Source organism: Hippopotamus amphibius, chromosome 15 (assembly GCF_030028045.1).
Source record: "Hippopotamus amphibius kiboko isolate mHipAmp2 chromosome 15, mHipAmp2.hap2, whole genome shotgun sequence".
NCBI classification, from domain to species: Eukaryota; Metazoa; Chordata; class Mammalia; order Artiodactyla; family Hippopotamidae; genus Hippopotamus; species Hippopotamus amphibius.
The window spans coordinates 40,423,743-40,450,420 of record NC_080200.1 but is presented as its reverse complement, the minus strand read 5'-3'; the positions used below and the strand labels follow the sequence as shown (position 1 = coordinate 40,450,420).

The following is a 26,678-nucleotide window of genomic DNA, read 5'->3' as shown; positions in this document are numbered from 1 at the left end:
CGCCTAGAGCCCGTGCTCCGCAACAAGAGAAGCCATGACAATGAGGAGCCTGCGTACTGCAACAAAGAGTAGCCCCCACTCACCGCAACTAAAAAGAAAGCCCAAGCACAGCAAAAAAAAGACCTAACACAGCTAATAAAATAATAAATAAATAAATTTTAAAAAAATTAGAGGGTCCAACTAAATTCCTACATGTGCACATATATTTGGGGTCTCTTAGCAACTGTTCACAAGTTTCATCCAGGGCAAAAAAGCAATTGCTGAGGACTGGGGCAGGGAGGGTGGGGGGGACTCGAGGGGGGGCGTCAAGGAAGGGAGGGAATACGGGGATATGTGTATAAAAACAGTTGATTGAACCTGGTGTACCCCCAAAAAAAAATAAAAAATAAAAATAAAAAAATAAAAAAAATAAAAAATAAAAAAAAAAAAGCAATTGCTAGTTGGGACTTCCCTGGTGATCCAGTGGTTAAGTATCTGCCTTCCAATGCAGGGGATAAGGGTTCAATCCCTGGTAGGGGCACTAAGATCCCACATGCTGCGGGTGCAACTAAGCCCACATGTGCGAGCTTCAACTACTGAGCATGCACGCCACAACTCGAGAGAAGCCCGAGTGCCTCAACGAAGAGACCAGATGCAGTCAAATAAATAAATAATTTTTTTTTTTTAAAAGAGCAATTGCTAGTTAAGGTCCATATTAGAGTTTTGTTAGTAATGGCATGTTCTGTAGACAACCCCAAACACATTTGTGTCCACTGAAAGTTTAGACACACATATTTCTACATTATTACAAACATTTTTACAGGGATTAAATAGGTAGAGAAGAGGGGGTTTTTAGGACAGTGGCAATGTTCTATATGTGATATGAGGATGATTACAGGCATGTGTATATTTATCAAAGTCCACCTAGTCATACATTTAAGATTTGTTCATTTTACTTTATATAAGTTACACCTGAATAAAGTACTGCTAACATAAAAAATAAGGAAAATAAACAGAAAAAACTCCGCACTACTTTACTAAATCTTAGTCATTATATGCTTTTAATGCATTCTTTCTAGTTCACTGGGCTTTTTAAAACAAATAAAACTACTTTTAATTGAAAAAAACTTGAGCATTTAAAAGGTAAGTAGTAAATTCAAATAAGTTATGTCCCTTTCAAAATTCAATTGAATTACATTTCAAAGGAGTTATTTTTATAGTCTTAAGACAAGTAAGACCATAGCCTGCCTTACCTTTTATGTGTTCTCGATTCCAAGAAGGGAAACAAAATAAAAACAAGAAAAACTTTCTATAACAGACATTTAAAATGAAAAGCAGAGAAACAGAATAGTACGTATACGAAGAAAGAATCTGTAAAGGCTCAGAGGCTGATATTCACACTTCTTTTACTTATCTTCTTCTGTATTTGTGGTCCAAAAGATAGTAATGTTTTAAAACGGATAGAGGGACTTCCCTGGAGGTCCAGTGGTTAAGACTCTGCATGTCCAATGCAGGGGGTGCAGGTTCCATCCCCAGTTGGGGAACTAAGATCCCATGTGCCACATGGAGCAGCCCACTCCACCCCCCCCAAAAGAAAACAGAAAATAAATAATAAAAGGGATAGAAAACAAGGAAGAAGGAAACATTTACCTCACCTTACAGGTGTAAATACATTTTCATGCCACCGAACTGCTAGAAATGTTAACTTCAGGCATTCCCCGGAATAGAAAGCAAATGAACACAGGCAGCAGTCTCCAAATAACTGTGGATGAATTTAATACACTTCAGTATATAATTAACCTGCAAATAAATCAAGAGGACCTAGAGACTGTCATGCTCAGTGAAGCCAGACAGAGAAAGAGAAATATGTATGATATAGCTCATATGCAGAATCTAAAAAAAAAAAAAAAGATACAAATGACCTTATTTACAAAACAGAAACAGACTCACACACTTAGAGAATGAACTATGGTTACCGGGGGGAAGGGTGGGGAGGAGGGATAGTTAGGGAGTTTGGGATTGACATGTACACACTGTTACGTTTAAAATAAATAACCAACAAGGAACAAAATAAAATAAAATAAAATAAAATAATCCCTGAAAGAACAGAAAAACAAACCCCATTTCTCATCATAATTAACTGAAATTATCAAGAGCCTGCTTATATTTTTATTTTTAACACATACCTTAACATTAAGCTAAAGACGAATTTATTTCTGAGCCAGAGGCATATCTCAAATGGCAAATCAAGGTACAGTTTACTCTTAAGAGAAAACGCTGCCTTTGGGCTTCCTGGTGGCGCAGTGGTTAAGAATCTCCCTGCCAATGCAGGGGGACAGGGGTTCCAGCCCTGGTCTGGGAAGATCCCACATGCCGCTGAGCAACTAAGCCCGTGTGTCACAACTACTGAGTGCCCGCACGGCAACTACTGAAGCCCTCGCGCCTAGAGCCCATGCTCCGCAACAAGAGAAGCCACGGCAATAAGACCGAGTACTGCAATGAAGAGTAGCTCCTGTTCTCCACAATTACAGAAAGCCCACACACAGCAACAAAGACCGACCCAACGCAGACAATAAATAAAAATAAACAATAAATAAGATTACACACAAAAAGAAAACATTGCCTTTACTCTTGCTATAACTGGGAATATTCTTATATATTTATTTTTCTCTTTTTTTTAAAGTTACATAGTATTTAAATTAGGGCATTACTCATGGGGGTGGAGGAAAAAAGTTCAAAACGCAATTTCTAATAGTAGATTGCGTAATAAAATGTTGGTCCATACATACAAAGAGTACCATGCATCTATTTAAAATGTTTTTTCGTTAATGAATGTGTTATTTTCTGGGAATTAAATGGCTTACTTAATATCATCAATTCTAGCTTTTAAAAAAATCCTTCCAACAAATATTTATTGATTGATTGATTGATATTTTTTATTGAAATATAGTTGCTTTACACTGCTGTGTCAGCTTCTGCTGTACAGCAAAGTGAATTAGCCATATGTATACAATCATCCCTCTTTTTTTGGATTTCCTCCCCATGTGGGTCACAACTAGAGCACTGGGTAGAGTTCCCTGTGCTATACAATAGCTTCTCTTTAGTTATCTACTTTAAACATAGTAGTATATATATGTCAATCCCAATCTCCCAATTCATCCCACCCCCTCTTTCCCCTTGGTATCAATACGTTTGTTCTCTACATCTGTGTCTCTATTTCTGCTTTGTAAATAAGATCATCTATACCATTTTTCTAGATTCCACATATAAGCATTAATATACGATATTTGTTTTTCTCTTTATTACAAAACCAGTTATATTCTAAAACTAAGGAAAAGTAAAACTAGGGGAAGACAAAGGAAGCTCTAAATTCAAACATTTTTAACAAGCATCTTTTAAAATGTGACCAAGAAATAGAAAAATACCTTTTCCACGATAATTTCACCACTACTGTGACAATTAATGATGACTCGAGATACAAAGCTATGCCACTACACACTCCGCTCAGCAGCTTCCCAGATGGTGTCTGTTCTTAGAGTCTGAGATCTCCACTTCTACAACACCCTGTCTTATTTGGATTTTACCTCATTTTTTATAAAAACAGCATGTACTACAGCTTCTTTATCTTCAGTGGAAGGTAAATGAACTGCTTCTTCAGGTATGATCTGGGACCACTGGCCCACCAATGACGGGCTTTTAGAAGATAAGATATTCTTGAATTCCAAATGTTCCCAAAGATATATGCATCCAGAAGGAGTTATAAGCAGAACTCTTTTCCCATTGCCAGATACATACAAGTACAGTCTCAAAGAGCTTGCTAAAAAACAAACAAATGAAAGTAATGAAACCTCTGAATTCCCGCAAAAAAAGGACAAATTTTGTCTATTCTGACAATAAGGAACCTAAATGATGTTTCCATTCAGAATGTAAAACTAAGGCACTAGCAACAGATTAAAAGTACAAATTATAATAACATTTATCATATACTAATATGTGATATTAGAAACTCACTGTATCACAGATATGCTAGGCATGCCAGGTTTTTCTTCTTTAAGATGAAGCTGTGTCACAAATAAACAGCACCAAAAAAAAAAAATACTTACATATATAAGGAAATACATATATATTTATACAGAGATATATTTCTTTTCCTTGTATATATCAAGTTAAACCAATTAAACAAATGAAAAACTCCCACCTACTGCAGCTTTAATCATTTCCTTAGGCTTTTCAGTTGCTTGTATAGTTTTCAAACAATCTTGATCTTTGTTCCAGAGGAAAAGCTCCCCTGTAGTGAGTACCCCAGCCAGCCAGGCATCTGTTTCCAAAAAGGAAATGCAATACTTATAATCTAACATTTCCCTTACTATTATCCCCAAAATTATTTTTAAAAATACAGTTAATCTCGGCTTTCGAAAATATCAGTACTACTTAACCATTACTGGACGTTGTTAGGACTATAACATCCTTCAACAAAGGCTGGAGGTTGGGAATTTTCTTCTTTGTCCTTCCTGATAGCAAATTAATTTCATTTATGAATTTATCATCCAAAAGAAAAACAGCTTCATTTTCCTAAGAGAAGAAACATGTGAGGGACTTTAGAGGTGCCAGAAGTTAATTCAGCCTCTTACCTAAGTAAGTTATCCCAGAAAGGAATACAAAGTGACATTTAAGGAAGGTTGTATATTTGTACTACAGATCATAAGATGAACAATAAGGTTGACTATATAACCTGAAGATTTTTCATTTTATCTTAAAGTACCTCTTTTTAGAGGTACTAGGTAGGATGACCTAATAGTTGCACTGAGATTTCTTTGAAGTTTAAAATTATAGGAGTGTCTTCCAATTCTGCTAGCCCAAACTGAGTTATCTGCTATTAACTCATCAATTCGAACAGTAGTATGGGCAAGTTTCAAACTATTTACTTAGATTAAAATAGACATGGCGTGGAGGGTGGGGGGGAGTCGAGGGAGGGTGGGGGGGAGTCGAGGGAGGGTGGGGGGGGATTCAAGGGAGGGAGGGAATACAGGGATATGTGTATAAAAACAGATGATTGAACTTGGTGTACCCCCCCCAAAATAATAAATAAATAAAATTAAAAACCACCCAAAAAAATAAAATAAAATAAAATAAAATAGACATGGCTTCTAATTTCTGAAGCAGTGTCATGCTACTCCTAGGCTTCAGTTTTAGAAAATATCAAGAAAATGCTCTGAGCTTACTGGAAACCTTCCAGCTGGACACAAGGCTGCTTCATTACCTGTATGGGCATTCCAAGATTCACCAGGACATGAAACTCACCAAACATGTGCCTTTGCTCAAAAAGACCCTGTAGCTATTAGTTTGCAGAGTGAAAGCCATGCTCATCCTCAACAATTGCAGAGAGGTGTTTTGGCTGGGAAATCTCAAAATCTGGGACTTGCAGGGTGAAGAAACTATGTCCCAGAATTCCCAGGGGAGCACAGCAGATGAGAGCGAGGATGATACATCATCCTAGGTCTCCAAAAGCAAAGCAACAGAGGATGGTGAAGAAGATGAAACAAGTGATGGAGAAAAGGAGCGAGAGAGTGATGAGAGTGGTGACAGCTCTGGCTAGACCACAGAGAGACTGATAGGCCCTCCCCATCTCTGCCAGCCTGTTACCACACAAATACACAAAACCCTGTTCAGTGGGCAGGGGATCCTTCTACAGATGATATTTTATTTTTTAAAGGTCACAGAACATTCTTCGATCTTAGAGGCAAAGCACTCATTTGACACATACTACAACTGATACTGCACGATTATAGAAAAACCTACCTGTCCCAACCAGGAGACTCGTGGCCAGGGTTTTTTCTGCTTGATACTTGTTGAAGTCAAAACTTCTAATCTTATCTCCATATTTGTTGGGATTTCAATGAACAATGAAGTCAAAAGTTCCAAGATGCTCTAGAAATCAAAACAAACCAAAAAAAAGATAATAGCCTATTTACTGCAGATCTTAATTTAGAATTTTCATAAAGTTTTAGTAAATTACTTTTTTATCAGTTCAAGTTAACTATCTTTTTAAAGTAAGATGCTGACAATTTATTTAGTATCTCATCTTGAATAGTTAAAAAAGCAAATACATTTTGCCTAACAAGTTATTTCTGAGACTATGAAGATAAACATGGACTAGGAGAACATCTTGACAATATAGTTTCTTTGTGATTTGATTTTCTCAGTGTCGCAGGTTGTATCTTCCAAAGATGGCCACAAAAATACCTCCCATCCCATATGCTCTTCTAACACTATGACTTTAACACTCCTCTCACTGAGAGCTCTGGTCTATGTCTCATCCCTTGAAACTGGGTGGTTTTTGACTACTCTGACCAAGAGTTAAAATGGAAGTGATGCTATGCATTTCCCAAGGCTAGCTCATACAAGACAATCTACCTTCTACCTTTTTCCCTGGAATAATCACTCTTGAAGCCTTCAATCACCACATAAGCAGTTAAACTGCCCTAAGCCACAAAGCTGTAAGAAAGTTCAAACTAGCCAACATCAAAGTGAAGCCCTGAGATAATATGAAGAAAAGATGCCCAGGATGTCCCCACGCTGGGTGTGGAGATAGTTGTGGTAGAGGCCAAAATCAGTTTGTCAGAGCCCTATTGGGGTGAGGGGCGCATAATCGTGGGTGAACGGTCCATTCTTGGGTGAATCTTGGGAGGATGTTCACACAGTGGAAGAGCCTGCCACAGTGTGCTGGAGCCAAGCAAAGTGAGGGCACAGAAGCCAACATGAAAGGGATCCCAAAGACCAAACTGAGGACAATTTGAGCATCGAAACAATTATAGCAATGGATTTAAAACCCATGGAATAAAACAGGAAACCATGAATCCACATAATTACAAATGAGGCAATTAATAAACTGAACATTTGATGGAAAATGGTATATTTACAATGTTTCAAAATCTCTCCCTATAAAATACTCATTAATTTACAAAAGAGAAAGGAGTAACTTTACAGTGAAGAAACCAGGTAGATTCCATTTCATCTAGTGATCAAAATGAAAAGTCTCAGAATGGGACAAATGGAAATCACGTGCCCCCCAATAGTTAAAATGGGAAAAACACCTCTGTGACATATGGACAAAGGAACATAACCTGAAACTAATCACAAGGAAATATCAGGCAAACCCAAACTGAGGAACATTTTACAAAATAACTGATTTGTAAGCTTCAAAAATTTCAAGGTTATGAAAGTTGGGAAAAAATTGAGAAACTAGTCCCAAACGGAAAACCTGACAACAAAATGCAGTCTAATTGCAAAATTTATCCTTTCACTATAAAGGATAACATGGGACAACTGGAAAAAGCCTGAATAGGAAGAGAAACTGAGGATTAGATGGTTGTAATGGACGAATGTTAATTTTCTGATTTTGATGGCTGTCTTGCAATTGTGCAGGTGAATGTCCTTGTCTATAGAAAAAAGACACGAAAACATTCAGGGGAAAGAGAACATCAGTTTGTCACTCTCAAATGGTTCATGAAAAAAGTTCTTTGTACCATATTTGCAATTTTCGTGTAAGTTTGTGACTGTTCCAAATTAAATCTTTCTAAAATGTTTAATATTGTGAAATCTTGACAATGATGGCATTTGGTCATTGGCCTGGACTGTATTTAATCATAGCCTTATTCCTTTTTTTTTCCCCACTTCTATTTGCATTTATTTTTTTGTGGAATTTATTCCCAGGCCATAAGTTTTTGTTTCTTCAGTTTCCTCTGGGATATCTTTTTCTTCTGTGAAACCTCCTCTTCTGGTTTAGGAACAATCTGTTCTTTTTCTATAAGGATCATCTCAATGTGACAGGGACAGCTCATGTGTGGTTTGATCTGACCATAAGCGCTGTAAGTCCTGCACCGCATCGTAGGGGCTTTGTTCACCTGGATGTGCTCAATGACCAGAGAATCCTACGCCCTTAAGTTCAGCACTATTCTCTGCATTTTTGATCAGGTGCAGTAAAAATTCAGCACTCTTTTTGGGCCACCAACCCTGTATCCAGCCCCAGTGTTGGGCCTGCACACACCTACCAACTCCACCATTGTAACAACAGAATGGCACACATTGCTTTTTTAAAGTGACATCCTTCAGATACTTGGTGGCTTTTTGAATATGCACACGCTTAATGGCCTGGGCAATTTCACGACTGTTCTTAAAGTGAACAGGAAGATTTGAACCTCTTGCATGATTTTGTGGGGTTTTCTGGGTCAAGTGAATAGCAAACCATTTTTAGAGGTCACCTCAGGCCGCTTATATCCTTATTCTTTCTTTCTTTTTTTAAAAAATTCTATCTTCCTAATTCTATTTAGCTTATGAAATCCAAAAAACTGAATTTGGTATGATGAATGCCATCTTCAATAAGAAAATAGCTGAATTTTTTAAAAATAAAATAAGCTTTAAATGAAAGACTATTCAAATACAGCACAGAATAACGTAAGATGCTAACCATTCTCATATTTTATAATGTAACGTTTTATTTTTCAATTCCAATTCCTCAGAACTGTAATATTCGAGATGACTACTCCCTTAGACACTATTTATTTTTAAATTTTTAAATATAAATAAAGTAAATTCTTTAAAAAAAAGCTAACCAAATGCAACAGGAATGGTAGCATTAGAAGAGCATTACTTGGGACTTGCCCAGTGGTTCAGTGGCTGGGATTCCGCACTCTCAATGCAGGGGCCCCGGATTCGATCCCTGATCAGGGAACTAGATCCTACATGCCACAGCGAAGAGTTCACATGCCACAACTAAAGATCCTGCAAGCCACAATGAAGATCCCACATGCCGCAACTAAGACCAGGTGGGGAGAGGGAGAGGGAGGGAGAGGAAGAAAGAGAGGAGGAAAGAAAGAGAGAGAGAGAGAGAGAGAGAGAGAGAGAGAGAGAGAGAAAGAGAGAGAGAGAGAAAGAGAGAGAGAGAGAGAAAGAGAGAGAGAAAGAGAGAAAGAAAGAAAGAAAGAAAGAAAGAAAGAAAGAAAGAAAGAAAGAAAGAAAGAAAGAAAGAGAGAAAGAGAAAGAAAAGAGAAAGAAAAGCATCATTTGCAGCCCCTAATGAAATAACAGATCTTGTCAATAGTATCAGTGGCTGCTAAAACTATTAGGTCAAGATAGATGGGGAACTCTATAACAAGTGGACTGACATGCCCTAAACCCACTAATCAATCTTAAAATTACTAACAGTGAGACAAATAGACATTATATTTTTCCTGATATGATGCTATATAGATAGGAAGTACACACAACCATTTATGAAATATTCTTACAAAGACAGAAAATTAAAAGCTGAACCTGAATCTCTGTGAATCTAACTACCAGTTGACAGGAAGTAAAGAGAATGAAGGAACATATTAAACATACCACGAAAACAAAATAAACCAAATTCAGAATCTACGAAACTCTACAGGATAGGGCTTCCCTGGTGGTGCTGCGGTTAAGAATCCGCCTGCCAGTGCAGGGAACACGGGAGGATTCCACATGCCACAGAGCAACTAAGCCCGAGAGCCACAACTATTGAGTCTGTGTGCCACAATTACTGAAGCCCAAGCGCCTAGAGCCCGTGCTCTACAACAAGAGAAGCCACAGCAATGAGAAGCCTGCACACTGCAATGAAGAGTGGCTCCTGCACGCCACAACTAGAGAAAGCTCATGCACAGCAACGAAGACCCAATGCAGCCAAAAATAAAATAAATAAATACCTAAAAAAAGAACAACTCTACAGGATGAATGATGCAGTTTCTTTAGCAAATAAATGGCATTTTAACCTATATGACAGATTCTCCCCCGTGTACATATATATGGGGATATAGATACACATATGTGTATGGAAAAATAGATTATATATATATATACATTTATACAAAGAGAGAGGGTATGAGTGTTCAGAGGCACAACAACGAAGTGTAATACATGAAGATCTTTTTTGGAACTTAATTCAAATAAATCAGTTGGAAAGATATTCAGCAGCTGCTAAAAAGAATAAGGAAGATCTGTAAGAAATGTGATTTCTAGAATACACTGTTAACTGAAAAAAGTAAAATGCAAAAGAGTTTAGATCATATGGTAACGTGTGTGTAAGAAGAGGACAATAACGTGTATCGTTTGAATTTGCAAAAAGAAACAGAAAAATAAAACAACACTAACAAAATAGGTTAACTACCACGGGATGGTGGCCAACAAAGTGGAAAGGCTAGAGAGGGAGTTGTACTTCTTAGTATACCTTTTTGTATAGTTTTGACTTTTGGAATTTCGTTAATTAAAACAAGAATGGGGGGCACCAAAACATAAGACAAACAGAAGTAAATAAATCCAACTGTAAGTCAAATACATTTTAAAAACCACACAACAATATACTGACAATGAGAACTAGCATCTTCATTGTGGAAGAAAGGGGAAACAACTGTAGAACGGGGAAAGGTAAGGAGGAGCCCTAAGGGGCTGGATTAGAATTGGAGGTATAGGATAAAAATCATGATTTCTAGCTCTGTCCTCTAAAGGGGCCTAGAAGCAATGCCACCCCAGTAATAATGAGAACGTCAACAACAAGATCTTGGTTTCTAAATACCATTCTTCAGTAAGAGGAACCAGAGAGCCTAGGAAAATCAGCTGATTTCAGGGCTGGGGTAGGAAAGGAACCAGATGGACCTGGAGCATCTTGTTGTTCCAAAGTGAGGAAGTAAACATATTATTGGGGGGGGGGGGGGGAGGGATGTCAAAAAGAAAGAGGAATGAGATTGTTGGTGTGTGGTAATTCTATTTTTTATTTACTGTTTTTAAATATTCCTCACCTCTCCCAGATATGAGAGATTCTGTATATACTTAAGCATTTATGCCAGGGATTTGCTTTAAAATACTCCATAAACATCCTTATGAGCTTATCAATTAAAATGTAAAGGATAGGGACTTCCCTGGGGGTTCAGCGGTTAAGACTTGGTGCTTCCACTGCAGGGGACACGGGTTCCACCCCTGGTGGGGGAACTAGGATCCCACAAAACACATGGGATTTTTTTTTTTAAAGGAAAGGATAAAAAGATAGGGAATCACTTCAAGATGTAAAGACAACCCTACAGAATTTGAGGATGGATGGTCTCCTATCTTTTACAACTCTGAGAATCACCTGCTATAGTAGCAAAGGTTATTTCTGCCTCACAGTGAACTGGCACTCAAAACACTAATGCTACCTACGGATGGATACTAATGATGTTATTAGTATTCAGTTAATGGAAGAAAGAGAGAAAAATAAACTCGATCACACTCGCAAAATCTGTGAGGAGGAGAAACATGCTGTCTCCCCCACCCCATCCCCAAAGTACCTTTATTTAAAACACACTGGCGAAAGCCATTTCAGGAGAATAATCCAAGTTGTTCTGTGGTTTCCGCCACAGACGAGTCTAAGAAATCGCGTTCATTCCTCCGTGCTCCATCACCCTCTAAGGTCAAACACAGGCGCTCCCCCACGACCACTTGGCACGCGTCATCCCCGGGGGGCCCTCTCTGCGACTCCCTACCCGACCCTGCTGGGCAGCGCCGCCCTGTCGACCCCGCGAGGTGCCACCTCGGTGCCCGGCAGGGACAGGGCAGGAGCTGGAGGACCCCGGTCCGGGACCGAGGTTCCCAGCCATCCGGGGGGCGACCCGGGCCCCTCGGAGCCCCCCGCGCCTCCGTCGGGCTGAGGATGCCGCGGCGGGAGGACAACGCCGGCAACGCCGGGGGACCCGGGCCGTAGGAAAGGACGCGGGGGCTGGGTGCGGCGGGGGATGGCGGGTCCGGGGAGGTCGGGGGACGCGCACGACTCGAGGGCGTGACGGGGCCGGAGGAGCCCGAGCACGCGCGGGCCGGACGGCGTGCGGAGGACGCTGGGCCCGAGAGGAGCAGGGATCTGCGGGAAGTTACCTCCGCCAGGGCCCGGCCCGTCCGGGGCGCAGCAGGCGCGGCGAGGCCGAGGACGAAGCGGGGAGCGCGGCGGCGCGACTGCAGGGCGACGGCCGCGGGCCCAGCCGCCCGCCCCCCACGCGAGCCTGCGCCCTGGCGACGGCGGCGGGCGGGGAGGGGCGCGAGCGAGCGCCGCCAGTGCGCCTGCTCCGCGCCGGCCGGGCGCGCGGGCGGGAGGCTGGCGGGGCGCCTCGCTCCTCCCCTTCCCCGGGTCTCCCCGGGTTCCCGCGCGCGTCCTGCCGGCAGTCCTGCGTCCGCTCCGCTCGGCCGCTCCTCCCCCGGCTCCCGGGCTCCTCCTCGGCTCCCGCGGGCCCTTCTGTGTCCACCTCTCCGGGGTGCTCCTCAGGCCCGCGCCTTAGGGTGCGCAGGCGATGCGCGCGCCCTCCAGGAAACCGACTCCTGCGTGAACCGCGGGATGTCCGCGCGCTTGTGGAGACCTGCAGAGACCCGAGAATAGACGCACACTGCCCTCCACAGGTCAGGGGGAGACCTAAAGCGCTCAGGAGAGCGTTTCTGTCCTCCCACTCCTAGTGACTTTTTCTGTCCGACAGTTTTCTCCCCTGTCCTGCTCCTGCCCGCGGAATGGAAACGGGGGGCACGAACGCGCAGCCTGAGGTCTCTATCTGACGTGGAAAAGCATTTTTCTGTAGCTTACATTTGTATGCCTTAGGCAGTGGCAAGCTTTCCGTTTCCCTCCTCTTCGCTCGCTGATGTCACTGGCCTGACGTTTGAAGGCATTTTGGTTTGTTACCTTTGGCTGGGCTAGGTATGTTCCGCGCAGTTCATCGCTCAGCCCTCTCCAATGGAAAGCTATCCGATTGGTTTATCTTGGCAAGTAAAGGGTACAGGGCAGGAGGACCTCCCACAGCATCGTAAATCACAGTTATCCCTGTGTCTCGGTGTGGGATTAGGGGCAGCTGAGGACCATTTATGTCAAAGGTTGTAGAACTGAGGTGGTCCAAGTCTACCGAAAGCCACAAACGTCTTACATAAATCTTGCTAGAGTTAGCACAAAAAGTCTCAAGCAGAGCTAAGAAATCCTAACTTATTCCCACCATTTTCTATGTTCCCATTTCTAATTCTTAAGATGTGATAACAAAGGATAACCGGAAGACTTTGCTGTATAGCTATCAGACTTAGAGGTATTGGTGTCTTTCTGGAGTTGACTGTTCCAAACATTTATTTTTAAAAATGTTATGGGAATGCCTACAATTTGCTAAAAATAAAAATTATTGAATACCCATTATGTGTCAAACACCATGCTAGGTATAAAGAGAGGAAGGCGATGCTGTCCCTATTCAAAAGGGTTCGTAGACGCTTAAGGTACAGTGCAGTGATAAATTTCATGATAGCAGTATGCGCGGAGCACATTTTCTCTATCTGGGAAATGGGGAAGTCAGAAATATCTAAGCTAGGTTTTGAACGAGGAATAGTTCAGTTTGAAGCACATTCATTGTGTGGTGCCTGTGGCCTTCCAGATGGAACTATCTAGTGAACAATTAGAGGCACGGTTCAGAAGCCCAGCGGGAGGACTGTAGATGTCGAATATGTAACCTAATCATCTATCTCTCCATCAGCCTGCCCTGAACTTTTTAAAGGTCACCTCTTTTTAATATATATTGATGAATAGGGTTTAATGGAGAGGAACAATTCTTATGAGAGCATCAGAGGGGTGAAGAGAACCAAGAAAGTGGTGTCAGGAAAGCATGAAAGCCTAGGAAGGATGAATCTAGGAAGGAGTAGTCAGCCATGTGAAAATCCAAGTAAAGTCAAATAAAAATAAGCCGGAGAATCCCCGCCTCATGTTAGGTGTTTCGTAGTTATAGTGCAAGATATATAATAACCTAGGTCCTTTTGGTAGCAGATAGTAAAGTCTAACTAGCTTGAGCAAGAGAGGGAATTTATTGTAGAGACTGTGGAGTATCCCACATAATCTAAGGAATGTTTTCAATAACCAATTCTTAGGAAGTACGGGAACCAGGAGAGATCAGAGGTGTTCTCTCTAAAGCAGTGCTATCCAGTAGAAATTTCTGTGTTGATGAAAATGTTCTCTGTCTGCTTTGTCCAATATAGTAGCCATTAGTAAAAAAAAATGTAGCTAGTGCGACTGAGACCCTGAATTTTTTATTTTAATTAAATTCAAATAGCCACATGTGGCTAGTGGCTCCTGTATTTTTGTACAGTGCAGCTTTAAAGCTTTGCCGTTAACATGACTCGGCCCCAATCTTTCTCATCTTGTGTCTGAGAAATTGTACAATTGTTCAGAATTGTACATCTTTTGGAGGGAAAATGCAAATGGTGCCCTTTGGGTAAGGGATCTACTCCTGGATCAGTCAGCTACGGCTAGGATCTCATAGTGCAGAAGTGGCTGCTAAGGGCTTATCTGTGTGTATCTGAGGCCATTCTCCCCTAAAAAGGGGAATTATAGGCTGAGGTCTATAATAAGATGTAGTGGTGAGTTATTTAGGGTAAGACTAGGCTGCCACATCAAAAAGCCTCTGCCATAAATTAGTGGCCTAGAGAACATCGGCAATTCTTTCTTTCTTGTGTAACTATTACAAGGTGAGTGATTCAGTTTGTTAGGGTAGCTCTGCTCCACACAACTATTCAATGATCCAGGTTCCTTCAACATATTCACTCTGTAATTCTCCAGTATCTTGTTGCATAATCAAGACTGGGTTCCAGTGGATGCCAGCCAAAGGAAAGAGGGGAAAGAGAGAGCACACCCACAGTTTTCAGACCTGGGCCCAGAAGTGGTACACAGTATTTCTGGTTATGTTGTATTGGAGAGAATGTCATCACCTGGTCATACCTAACCACAAAGCAGACTGGGAAACGTAGATTAGCAATGTACCCAGTAGACTGAAAGAATGGTTTTGGTAGACAGTCAGCAGTTTTCATCACAATTGGTTAGAATATAAAAAATAGTAATACATATTTCCTGCCTTCAAGGGCATCACAGGTTTGATGAGGAGATAGAAGAGCTTGTAACTAGCAATGAATAAGGAACATGCTGTGAGAACACAAAGAAGAGAATGACTTAAAAAAGCATTTCTCAAACTTTAATGTACCTATAAATCACCTGGGAATTTGTTAAAATGCAGATTCTGATTCAGTAGGTCTGGGGTGGGTGGGGCCTTAAGATCTGCTCTCCTAACAAGCTCCCAGTTGATGCCAATTCTGCGCTCCTAACAAGTTCCCAGCTGTTGCCAATTCTCCCAGCCCTTGGACCACACATACCTTGAGTAGCAAGTGGTTGCAAATGCAGCCAACACCACAGAGGGAATGGCATTTGAGCTTTGTATTATGGTACAGTAATTAAGAGTCCAGTTTTGGATGTTAGACATTTTACATTCAAATCCCAACTTTGACTTACTGGCTGATTTAAATTGCTTATCTTTAAGCCTAATAAAGATCTTAAGTATAGAGAACCCCACACAAACTGGATTTAGCAATAAGAGAAGTTGATTGGCTCATTAACTCAGGGGTTCAGCAGGTGTCTTGCAAGTTTTGATCAGGCAGGGCTCTTGTTCTAGTTCTAATTCTTTTCACCCTGCTCTTTGGCTTCTTTTGTGGTAAAATGAGAAGAGGACACATTTACACTTATTTTACAAGGAAAATGTAGTTGAAATTTTTTTGATAATCAAACATTCTTCTTGAGTCTCCAACCCAGTGTGTAGCACGGAAAGGCTTTACCTTGACAATGAATGGTACTTCCATTTCTTCTTTGGTAAAGTCTCTTTCAGATAAATGCTCTATCCTGCAGATTCTCTTTTTCTCATGCTACTCAATCTACAGGGTAGATTCATAGTGATCGTGGTAGGAGGGGTCACGTGCCCTAAAGGTAATGGGGGAGAGAGTGCTTAAGTTCAAATTTTGTTTTTTGTGTTCTTAGCCATCCCTGCTTCCGGATGCCTGATGTTGGCTCCCGGGTCTCTTATATTGGTGTCTACTGTGGAGTCTATAGCTAGAGAGTCTCTAATGTCTCTCTTGATGGCACGACCATGCCCACTAAGGCTCAGCTACCTCCTTCATCTCTCTATTCTGTTGCCTTTACAGTGTGGTCCCCTTGCTCTCAAGTCCCCCAGAACATGTGAGAATGTTCTGTGCCTTGAACTAGACATAAGAGCTGAGAGCAGGTCAGACTCAGCTCTTTTCTCTAATAGTGACATGTTACCATGTTCTATTCTACTTGGATCACCCCCCATATTAGGAGAAGGGAGCATCCTAAAAGACAATCTTTTCCAATAATTTGGAAAAGCTGCTCTGCTCCCAACATTCTCTTCAGCCCCGTCTCCATGGGATTTTACCTTGAAATACATGCATAGCTGATTCCTCGTTTCCACTAAGCCAGAGGGGCTTCTTCTTCCTCCTCTTCTAGTATCCCTCTTACCTGTATTCTGCGTTGTCTCTAGATTGTCCCTGCATTGTGGCAAAACTCCATACTCAGGCTTTAATGCACTGAATTTGATATAACAAGAAATTTAGAGAGTCTCTTTCTCTGTGAATAAAGGTGAATTTTGTATGTGCAAAGAGCGGGTGTGTTCTCCTGGAAGGTACTGGCTGTCAGGCAGAGGGGGCCCAGTCCCCCTGCGGGTCTCTTAGGGGTTCGGGGCAACATCAGGAGCCTGAGGCCCGTGAGCTGATTCACAGTGGCGCTCTTTGGCCAGATGGTGGCCCTCTCTCAAGGCTTCCATGCCCTGATTCATACGCATTTGGCTGCTAACATACAGACAGAGGTGAAGCAAGTGAAACATAGAGGCAAGGTATCTCACAGGGCCTCGGGTGGCGTTGCCCTTGTCCCTTGTGTGCCTGTGGGCCTTCCTCAAGCATGCATGTGTTTTATCACCCCTACCCAGGAAAAAAGAAACAAAAAGTGAACTGTTTAGACAGTTGTCTCACTAAGGAATTGAATAATTTTGCTTGGACACTTGAAGCTGAAAATAAAACCTTTGTTCCAGGTGGTTTCTGTCTTCTCTACAAAGAGATGAATGCCATTGATTCAATGAATGGGTAGTGTGGTGGCTTTATAATATGTCAACTTTGCTAGTCTGAAATACATTTTTCAGAATTCCCTTCCCTGTGTATTTCTAGCTGGAACAGACCACAAGAGAGGTTATTATGGGAGATTTGAGAGCAGAAGTGAAGCAGCAGCCATTTTGCAGCTCATGTATGTGGTCACTTATCTGCTGCCGTACCTTGCTGTAAGGCAGTGGCAGAACTTGCAGCTGCTCTAACTTCCCTTGGATCCTCTTTCAGAGGCTCCAGCTCCTGCTACAGGAAGGTCCCAGCTTCTGCAGGACACCAAACCATTAAGGTGAGAGACAATAAGAACTGACATGGGCTTGGGCCCATCCTCATGAGCTCCAGCTTAAGCTCTTAGGTCCCAGATTTTCATTACTCTTTTCTGCTTTGCAGACATCTTCCCTTGCTGATCAACTGCTCTAGTTGTGTGGAAGTAGCTCTATATTTGGACTTCCTAGTTTTGAGGGCCGATAAATTCTTCTTTTGCTTAAAGTAACTTGAGATTCTTATTTTTATCAACTTAAGTGGAGTCCTTATATATCACACCAGGAATCTGAAATTTTTTCTGAAGGAAAATGTGGGGGTATAATATATTTAGGTTTATACTTTTAAAAGAAAGCTGACTTTAGTGTGGGAAAATGAAGGGGTCCAATTAGAGGCAGGAGGAACATTTAGACACTATTGTAAGCACCCAAAGTGAAATAGGGTACCTGATTAAACTCTAAAAACCTAAAAGTGAAGTAACTGGACAAATATATCTTCACTAATAGACTTGCTCAGAAATTGGTGACTAACTGGATTTGAAGGGAGGGGAAGGAATTTAAAGGTGAGACCCATATTTCTGACTTGAATAATTAGATGATATAGACTGAGGTAGAAAGAGGAGGAACACGACGAGGCAGAGGGCAGAGAGAGAGAGGAATGAGTGCAGATTTGGTCATGTTTTGAATGAGGAGCTTTGGCAGTCATTTAAATGGAAATGTTCATTACACAGGTAGACACTCAAGTGTGGGCTGGAGATATGATACTATAGTCCTAGCTCCTACATGGCAAAGTGATTAATCTTTTTGTTCTGTTTTTTACGCTGTGTGGCATGTGGGTTCCCCGACCAGGGATCGAACCAGTGCCCCTACAGTGGAAGCGCAGAGTCTTAACCGCTGGACCACTAGGGAAGTCCGCAAACTGATTAACCTTAAAAACAGTTATTCTTCCTGCTAATAAGAGCTGCCAAAATACAAGAAACATAGCTGAGTTCTAAAACAAATGTTTAATTTCAAACATGCCATAATGCAGTAGAAATGTTTATCTGAAATGAAAAAAGAGTAAAAACAATAGTATTTTAACTCATACGTGAAGCAGAACAACAAAACTGAATAAAAATAGACTATATTAGTTCTTACAAATTTTTGGATTTCAAAATGTCATCATTTAGCTTCAATCTCCTTATGAGGAAACTGTGCCTATGAGGGAAATAAAACTTGAAATAGTTTAAATGATTTACCTACTCGAAGACTCAACAATGCTCTGAAAAATATTTTTTTATTATTAAGAGAATTTAAATGAAAAAACTGATAGAAAATGAAAGGAAAGCATGTGCATTTCAAGACCTTTAGATTCAATGTTCTATTTCTTTATTTCCTTGATACAAGTGTATCACTATCATAATTTCCCCCTCATGAATAAGAGGAAAAAAGATGGAGGCAGGAAGTATCCTGAGGAAGAAAATGAGTAATCTGTGAGTCCTGAGATGAAATCAACTATAAAACATAAAAGTGGAGGAAGTTCATGTAGTTAGCAGAGAGGTTTGCAACAAACAAGTCACTAGTAAGTCAGGTATATTATACTAAAGAAATGCTGAACATACATTTCATGCATTTCAGGATCAATATCCCATACCTTGTACAGTTACCTCAAAACAGATTTTTCTCTTTCCTAACCATTTTGCCATACTAAAATGATCTACAATATAAATATGCCACAACCAAGGTTTTCAGTGACTCCTCACTGCCTACAATAAATGCAGTTTCATATGTTGCACTTATTATTCATTGCCTATATATATTTAATAGTCACTATAAAGAAATAATGTGTTGAATGAACACCAAATACAGAGTATATAAATGAAGTGGATAAATGTGCTAGAACAATGCTACTCCAAGTTTTATCCACTTACCACCAGTATCATCATCACATTGAAGGTGGAATATCTGTTTTAACAGGCTATTGAAGTGAGTTTTAGAAACACTCTAGACAACTCTAGACAACTAAAAAGAAGGAGGGCATCTTAATTTCTCTTAGGAATCTTACCTTCCAAAGGATAAAAGATGTTTTATCTGCTGTGCTGTGTGGTTAGGATTCTTAAACCCTCTCAAAAGGTATTATGTAAATGAAAGAAACAGGGCTCAGATTTCTGATTCTTAAGGACCATTTAGCCACATTAGCCTACAGCCCTTATGAAAGCTGTAGCTTCATTATTTTGAGTTCGGTATACTTAACATACATTAATGTGCTTGTGTATAAATGTGCATAAAACAAAAACATGCAGCAGAACTGCAGTTGCAGCTAAATACAGCATTTAAGCAAGACTTTCATTCTAAGTAGACATGACAGAATTTTAAATTTACAGAATTAACAATGTGTGGCATACATTCATTTTACATATGCAAACAATCTAAACTTAAGGAATTGAAAAGCTGAAAAATATGAGAGGTAGTGGTAACTAATGAGTGATATTTTGACATTCTATTAAATATTATAAATTAGAAGACTATAGGAGAAAGTGAGCTAAATTCTAAGAGAATAAATATGGAAAGAGCAACCCATGGTCTTTGGAAAAAAATAAAAGTGGAAAGAAGGATATTTTCAAAATGTATTTTGAAAATTGTTAAGATATACATTAGTGGCAATAGGTAGAAGGTAATTACTCTTGGTAGCATAAAAGGCAAGAGGAAAAGAGTCCATGTTCTTGATTTTTTGTTAGTCCTGGTCATTCCCACTCTTTTCTCCTTCCTTGTTGCCATGACTTCGGGGCACTTGGTTTTGTCATCCTAATTTGTCAAATATTAAAAATTATATTACTAAAAAAAACTATATCACTAAAAATTTTGCTTCATATACGGTGTGTATTGGGTGAAACTCATGTGTTGTGCTTACTGAAGGGGGAGGGAGGAGGAGGAATAGATAGGGAGCTCAACCCATAAGTTAGCTGTATCTTCTAACGCAGTGGTTCTCAAACTTGGCATGTACCCAAATGTCCTGAAGGCTTATTAAAACAGAGTGTTGGGATTCACCCCCAAAGTTTTGGGTTCAGTAGGTTTGGGACTAGGCTGCAGAATTTGACTTTCTAACAAATTCACAGGTGATGCTGATGTGCTGGTTTGGTACATACACTTTGAGAACCACTGCTTTAAAGCAATCAGTAGTCTCAAGCTAAAGAAGAGCTATGTGGACACTGAGGGAAAACAGGATCTCCCTGTGTAGGTTTTCAGGACATAGAACATTAGTTACAAGTTTATCACTGGCTCAAAAAACAACCAGGTGTGTATTATAAGGATTGTAACTGACAAAATCAGTATTTGGAAGAAATTTCTTCCCAAGGATGAACCTAAAACCTAAGTAACTTTTTAAAAGAGACAGTGTTTATTTGCCTATTTAAGAACTGTTGTAGGACCTAGTATTATGAGATGGACCTGCTCAGCTAGCCTATTTAAGCTTTGATACTTGAACTAACTTGAAGATGAATACTATAAATTCAAAATAAGAGTATTCTATATTTTTATCCTTGTGTTAAAATCATAAATAATCTTATTTTGTTTGTTTTCTAACCTGATTATTAAAAAACAAAAGTCTTAAGTAGTAAAAAAGAATTCACCTATGAATGTGTTGTCTGCTGATATCAGCCACTTATTAAAAACACATTTCTACTAAAATTGTTCTTAAATTCTTAGATTTATAGCACCTGATATCTGGACTCAGCTGAGCTTTTATTTTACAGATCAAAACATATGGATAAAAATACATTACAATAATTAATGAAGCCGTTCTAGTTTAGCCTGAAGAGATTTAAAATTCCCGGTGATGGCTTGTACTGCTACTGAGGAGCTCATAGACTGGAGTTCAACCAGGTACCCACAAACAGCATCCAGGCAGAGATTTGTGAATCTTCTCCTGAAAAGAAAAGACACCCGATCAACCATCTACACACTTAGAAACATTTCCTCCTATAGGATTCACCTTCAACTTCTGTTAACCTTACTTATTATAATTATAATCCCACAGAAGAGCAAGGATCACATACTTAAGCAAACAGCAAATAAAGGAAAACAGAGAAGGAAACTCAGAAGGTAGACAGATTACCACCTCACCACCATTTTCCTTTTGAAGGTTATCTTAATGAGGAGGCAGTAAGGGATGACCCCTTAAGTTAAATTACTTACATTCACTTGGCCTTTTCAAAAAATATATCCTGAAATTGCCACTAATATCACAAAGACATAACTGAACTTTCCAGGTCACTAATTCAAAGTGGAAGGACTCTAGGAGTAATTCATTAATTTTATCCTTTCACTTGTAGAGAGAATTCAGGACAAGGGTTGAAAAATGAAAAAAAACTCTAACCTTTCATGCATGCTGACCGATATCATTCAAACAGTTATTGCAAACATACACAGGAGCTTAAATCTCCCATACTTTTTTTAGCCTCCATATCGTGTACCACTGTCTCCAAATTTGTTACCAAGATATTTATTAGATGCATTTAAAAGCCTTTGTTATATAATACAGTATCTAAATCATAGTTACCTCTCACAATTTAAAACTTGGCTAGGATTTTCAACATATCTTGTCAATAGTACATGTATACAATCCAAAAGGTGTAGTGGCTTCTTCGTTCTGTTCCAGAATGGATCCTATAAAGAAAAAAATACGAGTTGTAAGGCAAATTATGTCAACTTATTTTTCAATCATTTATGCTAGTTAAAAATAGTCATCAAAGTCCAAAGCAAAATTTACTGATATTAAAATAAGCATTTAATATTAGTGTGTCACTAAATTATACACCTGATTGTGGTTAATATTGAATAGCATTGAAAACTGCATTGTGATGTTACTTAGGAAGAATATTTGATATATCAATCCACTTTGTTGATAGAGCATATAAATTTCCTGTTTAGGAACCGAGGGTAAGAGAAAGAAATCTCTCTCTTCCTATTGGGTATGACATCATTTTTACTTTGAACCTATGCAGAGTTAATCCAACAGTGTGAATAAGAGACTAAACCAGTAGTCAAGGAATCCTAATTTTAGTCCTGGTTTCACTATTACTAGCCATGTGACATGAGCAGGTTATTTAACCTCTCTGCCCTTGTCAGATATAGTAGAAGATGGGGATACTATTACCTGCTCATTTCCATCACAGGCTCATTGTGAGTTTTAATGAGATATACAAGTGCCTTGTAAAGTACTCTATGAATGTTTTGATAATGCTACTATAATCATGACTAGTACTAAACACAATCTAGTTAATCAACGTTTTGTGTAGTTCTTTTATCTTAGGATAAAAATTACAAAATATATAGTTCGATAAGGTTATATATGGTGAGAAAGATCTTCTTAAAAAAATTGAGGTATAATTGACATATAACATTACATTAGTTTTAGGTGTACAATATAGTGACCCATTGTTTGCATTCACTGCAAAATGATCACTGTAAGTCTAGTTACCACCATTCACCATACAGAGTTAAATTTTCATTTTCTTGTGGAGAGCAAGATCTTAAGCACTGATATTTTATATGAGGTTACAGTGAATAAACACACTGATATTTTGTTCCTTTAAAGTAAATGACAATTCTTAGTTATTTAGCCTATTCTGCTAAAAGTAAAACATATATAATTATGTTTATTAATATTAAAAATATTGGATTGTTATCATGATATGCAGCAAAGGAACTCTCATTACTGGTGTCAAACGTCTGAAGCATGATAATTTCTGATGCTCAACCAATGAAGCACATTTCTGATGCAACTGTATTAGTTGAGATACTTATAAACACACAATCAAAACACTCTGCTCCTGTATCTAGAAAGTTAATTAACTAAATTATTTTATTTAATATTTTCCTTACCCGTGACTTGAACAAGTGATCATATACTTCCAGTAGTCTAGGTAATGGCACTCCAATTTCATTCATTGTTTGTATCACAAAACCCACATCCCAGTTCAAAGTACAAACTTGCTGTTCTAAGAACTGCACAATAAAATCTGGGAAGAGAAAAAGATCAGAGGTTGGGATTCTTAACTCCTTTTTTGCCTCCAGTGTTACTGAGATACAACTGACATATAATATTGTGTAATTTAAGGTGTAAATGTGATGAGTTGATATACATACGTGTATATACTGCAAAATGTTTTCCACAATAAGGTTAATTAATATACCCTTCACCTCATATAATTACTATTTTTTACTGTTGTAGAATTAACTTTTGATACTAAAAAGTAGGCCTTATTCATAACTGAGCAGTTTCTAAAGGGAAATCTTTTAAGAAAGAATTTTCAAAAAAAAATTCATTTAATAAAAAATAAGGCATATACCAAAATAGGCAAACCTGTAGAGATAGAAGGTAGATTAGTGGTTGCCTAGGGCCGAGGGTGGATATTATTTCTTCTTGGGGTGCTGAAAATGTTCTAAATTTAATTGTGGTGATGGTTGTACAACTCTGTAAATATGCTAAAACCATTCAATTACACACTTTAAAGCTATTATGGAAAAAAACTTATTATAGTGAAGTTGGAGAACAGCAAAAGGTACAGGAAGAATATAGAGATCATATACAATCCCACTACTGTAGAGGACCCACTGATAATATTTCTTTAATATCTTGAAATACTGTATCTTCAATTTAACAGCTTTTCAGAAAAGACAGGCTAATTGCATCTTGATTTTAGAAATATTAAATGTAATAATGTAACATTAACAACTGACACTGCAGAAATACAAAAGATCATGGGAGACTACTACAAGCAACTATATGCCAATAAATTGGATAACCTGGAAGAAATGGATACATTCTTAGAAAAATACAATCTTCCAGGACTGAACCAGGAAGAAATAGAAACTATGAACAGACCAATCACAAGTACAGAAATTGAGACTGTAATTAAAAATCTCCCAACACACAAAAGCCCAGGGCCAGATGGATTCACAGGCGAATTCTATCAAACATGTAGAGAAGAGCTAACATCTGTCCTTCTCAAACTTCCAAAATATACCAGAAGGAGGAACACTCCCAAACTCATTCTATGAGGCCACCATCACCCTGATACCAAAACCAGGCAAAGATGTCATAAAAAAAGAAAATTACAGGCCAATATCACTGATGAATATGGATGCAAAAATCCTCAACAAAATACTAGCTAACAGAATCCAACGCACATTAAAAAGAACATATACTATGATCAAGTGGGGTTTATCCCTGGGATGCAAGGATTCTTCAACATACGCAAACAAATCAATGTGATACATCATATATAAACAAATTGAAGGATAAAAACCATATGATAATCTCAATAGACGCAGAAAAAGCTTTTGACAAAATTCAACATCCATTTGTGATAAAAACTCTCCAGAAAATGGGCATAGAAGGAAATTACCTCAACATAATAAAAGCCATATATGAGAAACCAAAAGCCAACATCATTCTAAATGGGGAAAAACTGAAAGCCTTCCCTCCAAGAACAGGAACAAGACAAGGGTGCCCACTCTCCCCATTATTATTCAACATAGTTTTGGAAGTTTTAGCCACAGCAATCAGAGAAGAAAATGAAATTAAAGAAATCCAAATTGGAAAAGAAGAAGTAAAACTGTCACTCTTTTCAGATGACATAACATTATACATAGAAAACCCAAAAGATGCTACCAGAAAACTGCTAGCACTAATCGATGAATTTAGTAAAGTAGCAGGATACAAAATTAATGCACAGAAATCTCTTGCATTCCTATACACTAACAACAGAAGAGTAGAAAGAGAAATGAAGGAAACTCTCCCATTTATCATAGCAGAAAAAAGAATAAAATACCTAGGAATAAACCTGCCTAAGGTGGTAAAAGACCTGTATGCAGAAAACTAGAAGACACTGATGAGAGAAATCAAAGACAACACAAACAGATGGAGGGACATACCATGTTCTTGGATTGGAAGAATCAACATTGTGAAAATGACTGTACTACCCAAAGCAATTTGCAGGTTCAATGAAATCCCTATCAAATTACCAATGGCATTTTTCACAGAACTAGAACAAGAAATCTTATGATTTGTATGGAAATGCAAAAGACCCCGAATAGCCAAAGCAATCTTGAGAAGGAAAAATGGAGTTGGTGGAATCAGGCTTCCTGACTTCAAGCTATACTACAAGGCCATAGTGATCAAGACAGTATGATCCTGGCACAAAAATAGAAAGGAAGATCAATGGAATAGAATAGAGAACTCAGAAGTAAGTCCAAACACATATGGGCACCTTATCTTTGACAAAGGAGGCAAGAATATACAATGGAAAAAAGACAGCCTCTTCAATAAGTGGTGCTGGGAAAACTGGACAGCAACATGTAAAGGAATGAAATTAGAACACTTCCTAACACCATACACAAAAATAAACACAAAATGGATCAAAGACCCAAATGTAAGGCCAGACACCATAAAACTCCTAGAGGAAAACATAGGCAGAACACTCTATGATGTACATCAAAGCAAGATCCTTTTTGACCCACCTCCTAGAATAATGGAAATAAAATCAAGAATAAACACATGGGACCTCATGAAACTTAAAAGCTTTTGCACAGTGAAAGAAGCCATAAACAAGACAAGAAGACAACCCTCAGAATGGGAAAAAATACTTGCGAATGGAGCAACGGACAAAGGATTAATCTCCCAAACATATAAGCAGCTCATGCAGCTTAACATCAAAAAAGCAAATAACCCAATCCACAAAGGGGCGAAAGACCTAAATCGACATTTCTCCAAAGAAGACATACAGATGGCCAACAGACACATGAAAAGATGCTCGACATCACTAATCATCAGAGAAATGCAAGTCAAAGCCACAATGAGGTATCACCTCACACCAGTCAGAATGGCCATCATCACAAAATCTGGAAACAACAAATGTTGGAGAGGGTGTGGAGAAAAGGGAACTCTCCTGCACTGTTGGTGGGAATGTAAGTTGGTACAGCCACTATGGAAAACAGTTTGGAGGTTCCTTAAAAAACTAAAAATGGAACTACCATATGACCCAGCAATCCCACTACTGGGCATATACCCAGCAAAAACCATAATCCAAAAAGAAACATGTACCATAATGTTTACTGCAGCACTATTTACAATAGCCAGGACATGGAAGCAACGTAAATGCCCATCAACAGATGAATGGATAAAGATGTGGCACATATATACAATGGAATATTACTCAGCCATAAAAAGGAATGAAATTGAACTATATGTAATGAGGTGAATAGACCTAGAGACTGTCATACAGAGTGAAGTAAGCAAGAAAGAGAAAAACAAATACCGTATGCTAACTCATATATATGGAATCTAAAAAAATGGTACTGATGAACCCAGTGATAGGGCAAGAATAAAGATGCAGATGTAGAGGATGGACTTGAGGACACAGGGTTGCGGGGGTGGTGCAGCACAAAGGGGAAGCTGGGACGAACTGAGACAGCAGC

General features: G+C 39.2%; 2 protein-coding genes and 1 pseudogene across 15 annotated transcripts in view; all 3 read right to left on the bottom strand.

Moving 5' to 3' along the window:
* The window catches only part of CPLANE1 (ciliogenesis and planar polarity effector complex subunit 1), a 119,535-nt gene extending 107,503 nt beyond the window's left edge, over window positions 1-12,032 (bottom strand). For 9 of the 12 annotated variants that reach the window (XR_009049125.1, XR_009049126.1, XM_057708115.1 and 6 more), the window contains exons 1-6: window positions 11,893-12,032; window positions 5,779-5,907; window positions 4,416-4,551; window positions 4,178-4,297; window positions 3,564-3,796; window positions 1,635-1,741 (exon numbers count right to left, since the gene is read on the bottom strand). Coding sequence is in view for 9 of the 12 variants with exons in the window: in XM_057708115.1 (XP_057564098.1) it covers window positions 1,635-1,741; window positions 3,564-3,796; window positions 4,178-4,297; window positions 4,416-4,551; window positions 5,779-5,859 (677 nt within the window). In the remaining 3 variants the exon portion in view is untranslated. Of the gene's footprint in view, window positions 1-1,634; window positions 1,742-3,404; window positions 3,424-3,563; window positions 3,797-4,177; window positions 4,298-4,415; window positions 4,552-5,778; window positions 5,908-11,892 lie in introns of those variants that run through there. The other 3 variants (XM_057708119.1, XM_057708120.1, XM_057708122.1) reach the window with 3 other exon arrangements.
* Window positions 7,683-8,227, bottom strand: LOC130836131 (60S ribosomal protein L17-like; annotated as a pseudogene).
* Window positions 12,033-18,210: 6,178 nt separating the features above from the next.
* The window catches only part of NUP155 (nucleoporin 155), a 70,394-nt gene continuing 61,926 nt past the window's right edge, over window positions 18,211-26,678 (bottom strand). For all 3 annotated transcript variants that reach the window (XM_057708975.1, XM_057708977.1, XM_057708976.1), the window contains 3 exons: window positions 23,082-23,218; window positions 21,757-21,863; window positions 18,211-21,123 (listed from right to left, as the gene is read on the bottom strand). In XM_057708975.1, coding sequence (XP_057564958.1) covers window positions 20,985-21,123; window positions 21,757-21,863; window positions 23,082-23,218 — 383 coding nt within the window. In that variant the 3' untranslated portion in view covers window positions 18,211-20,984. The remainder of the gene's footprint in view (window positions 21,124-21,756; window positions 21,864-23,081; window positions 23,219-26,678) is intronic.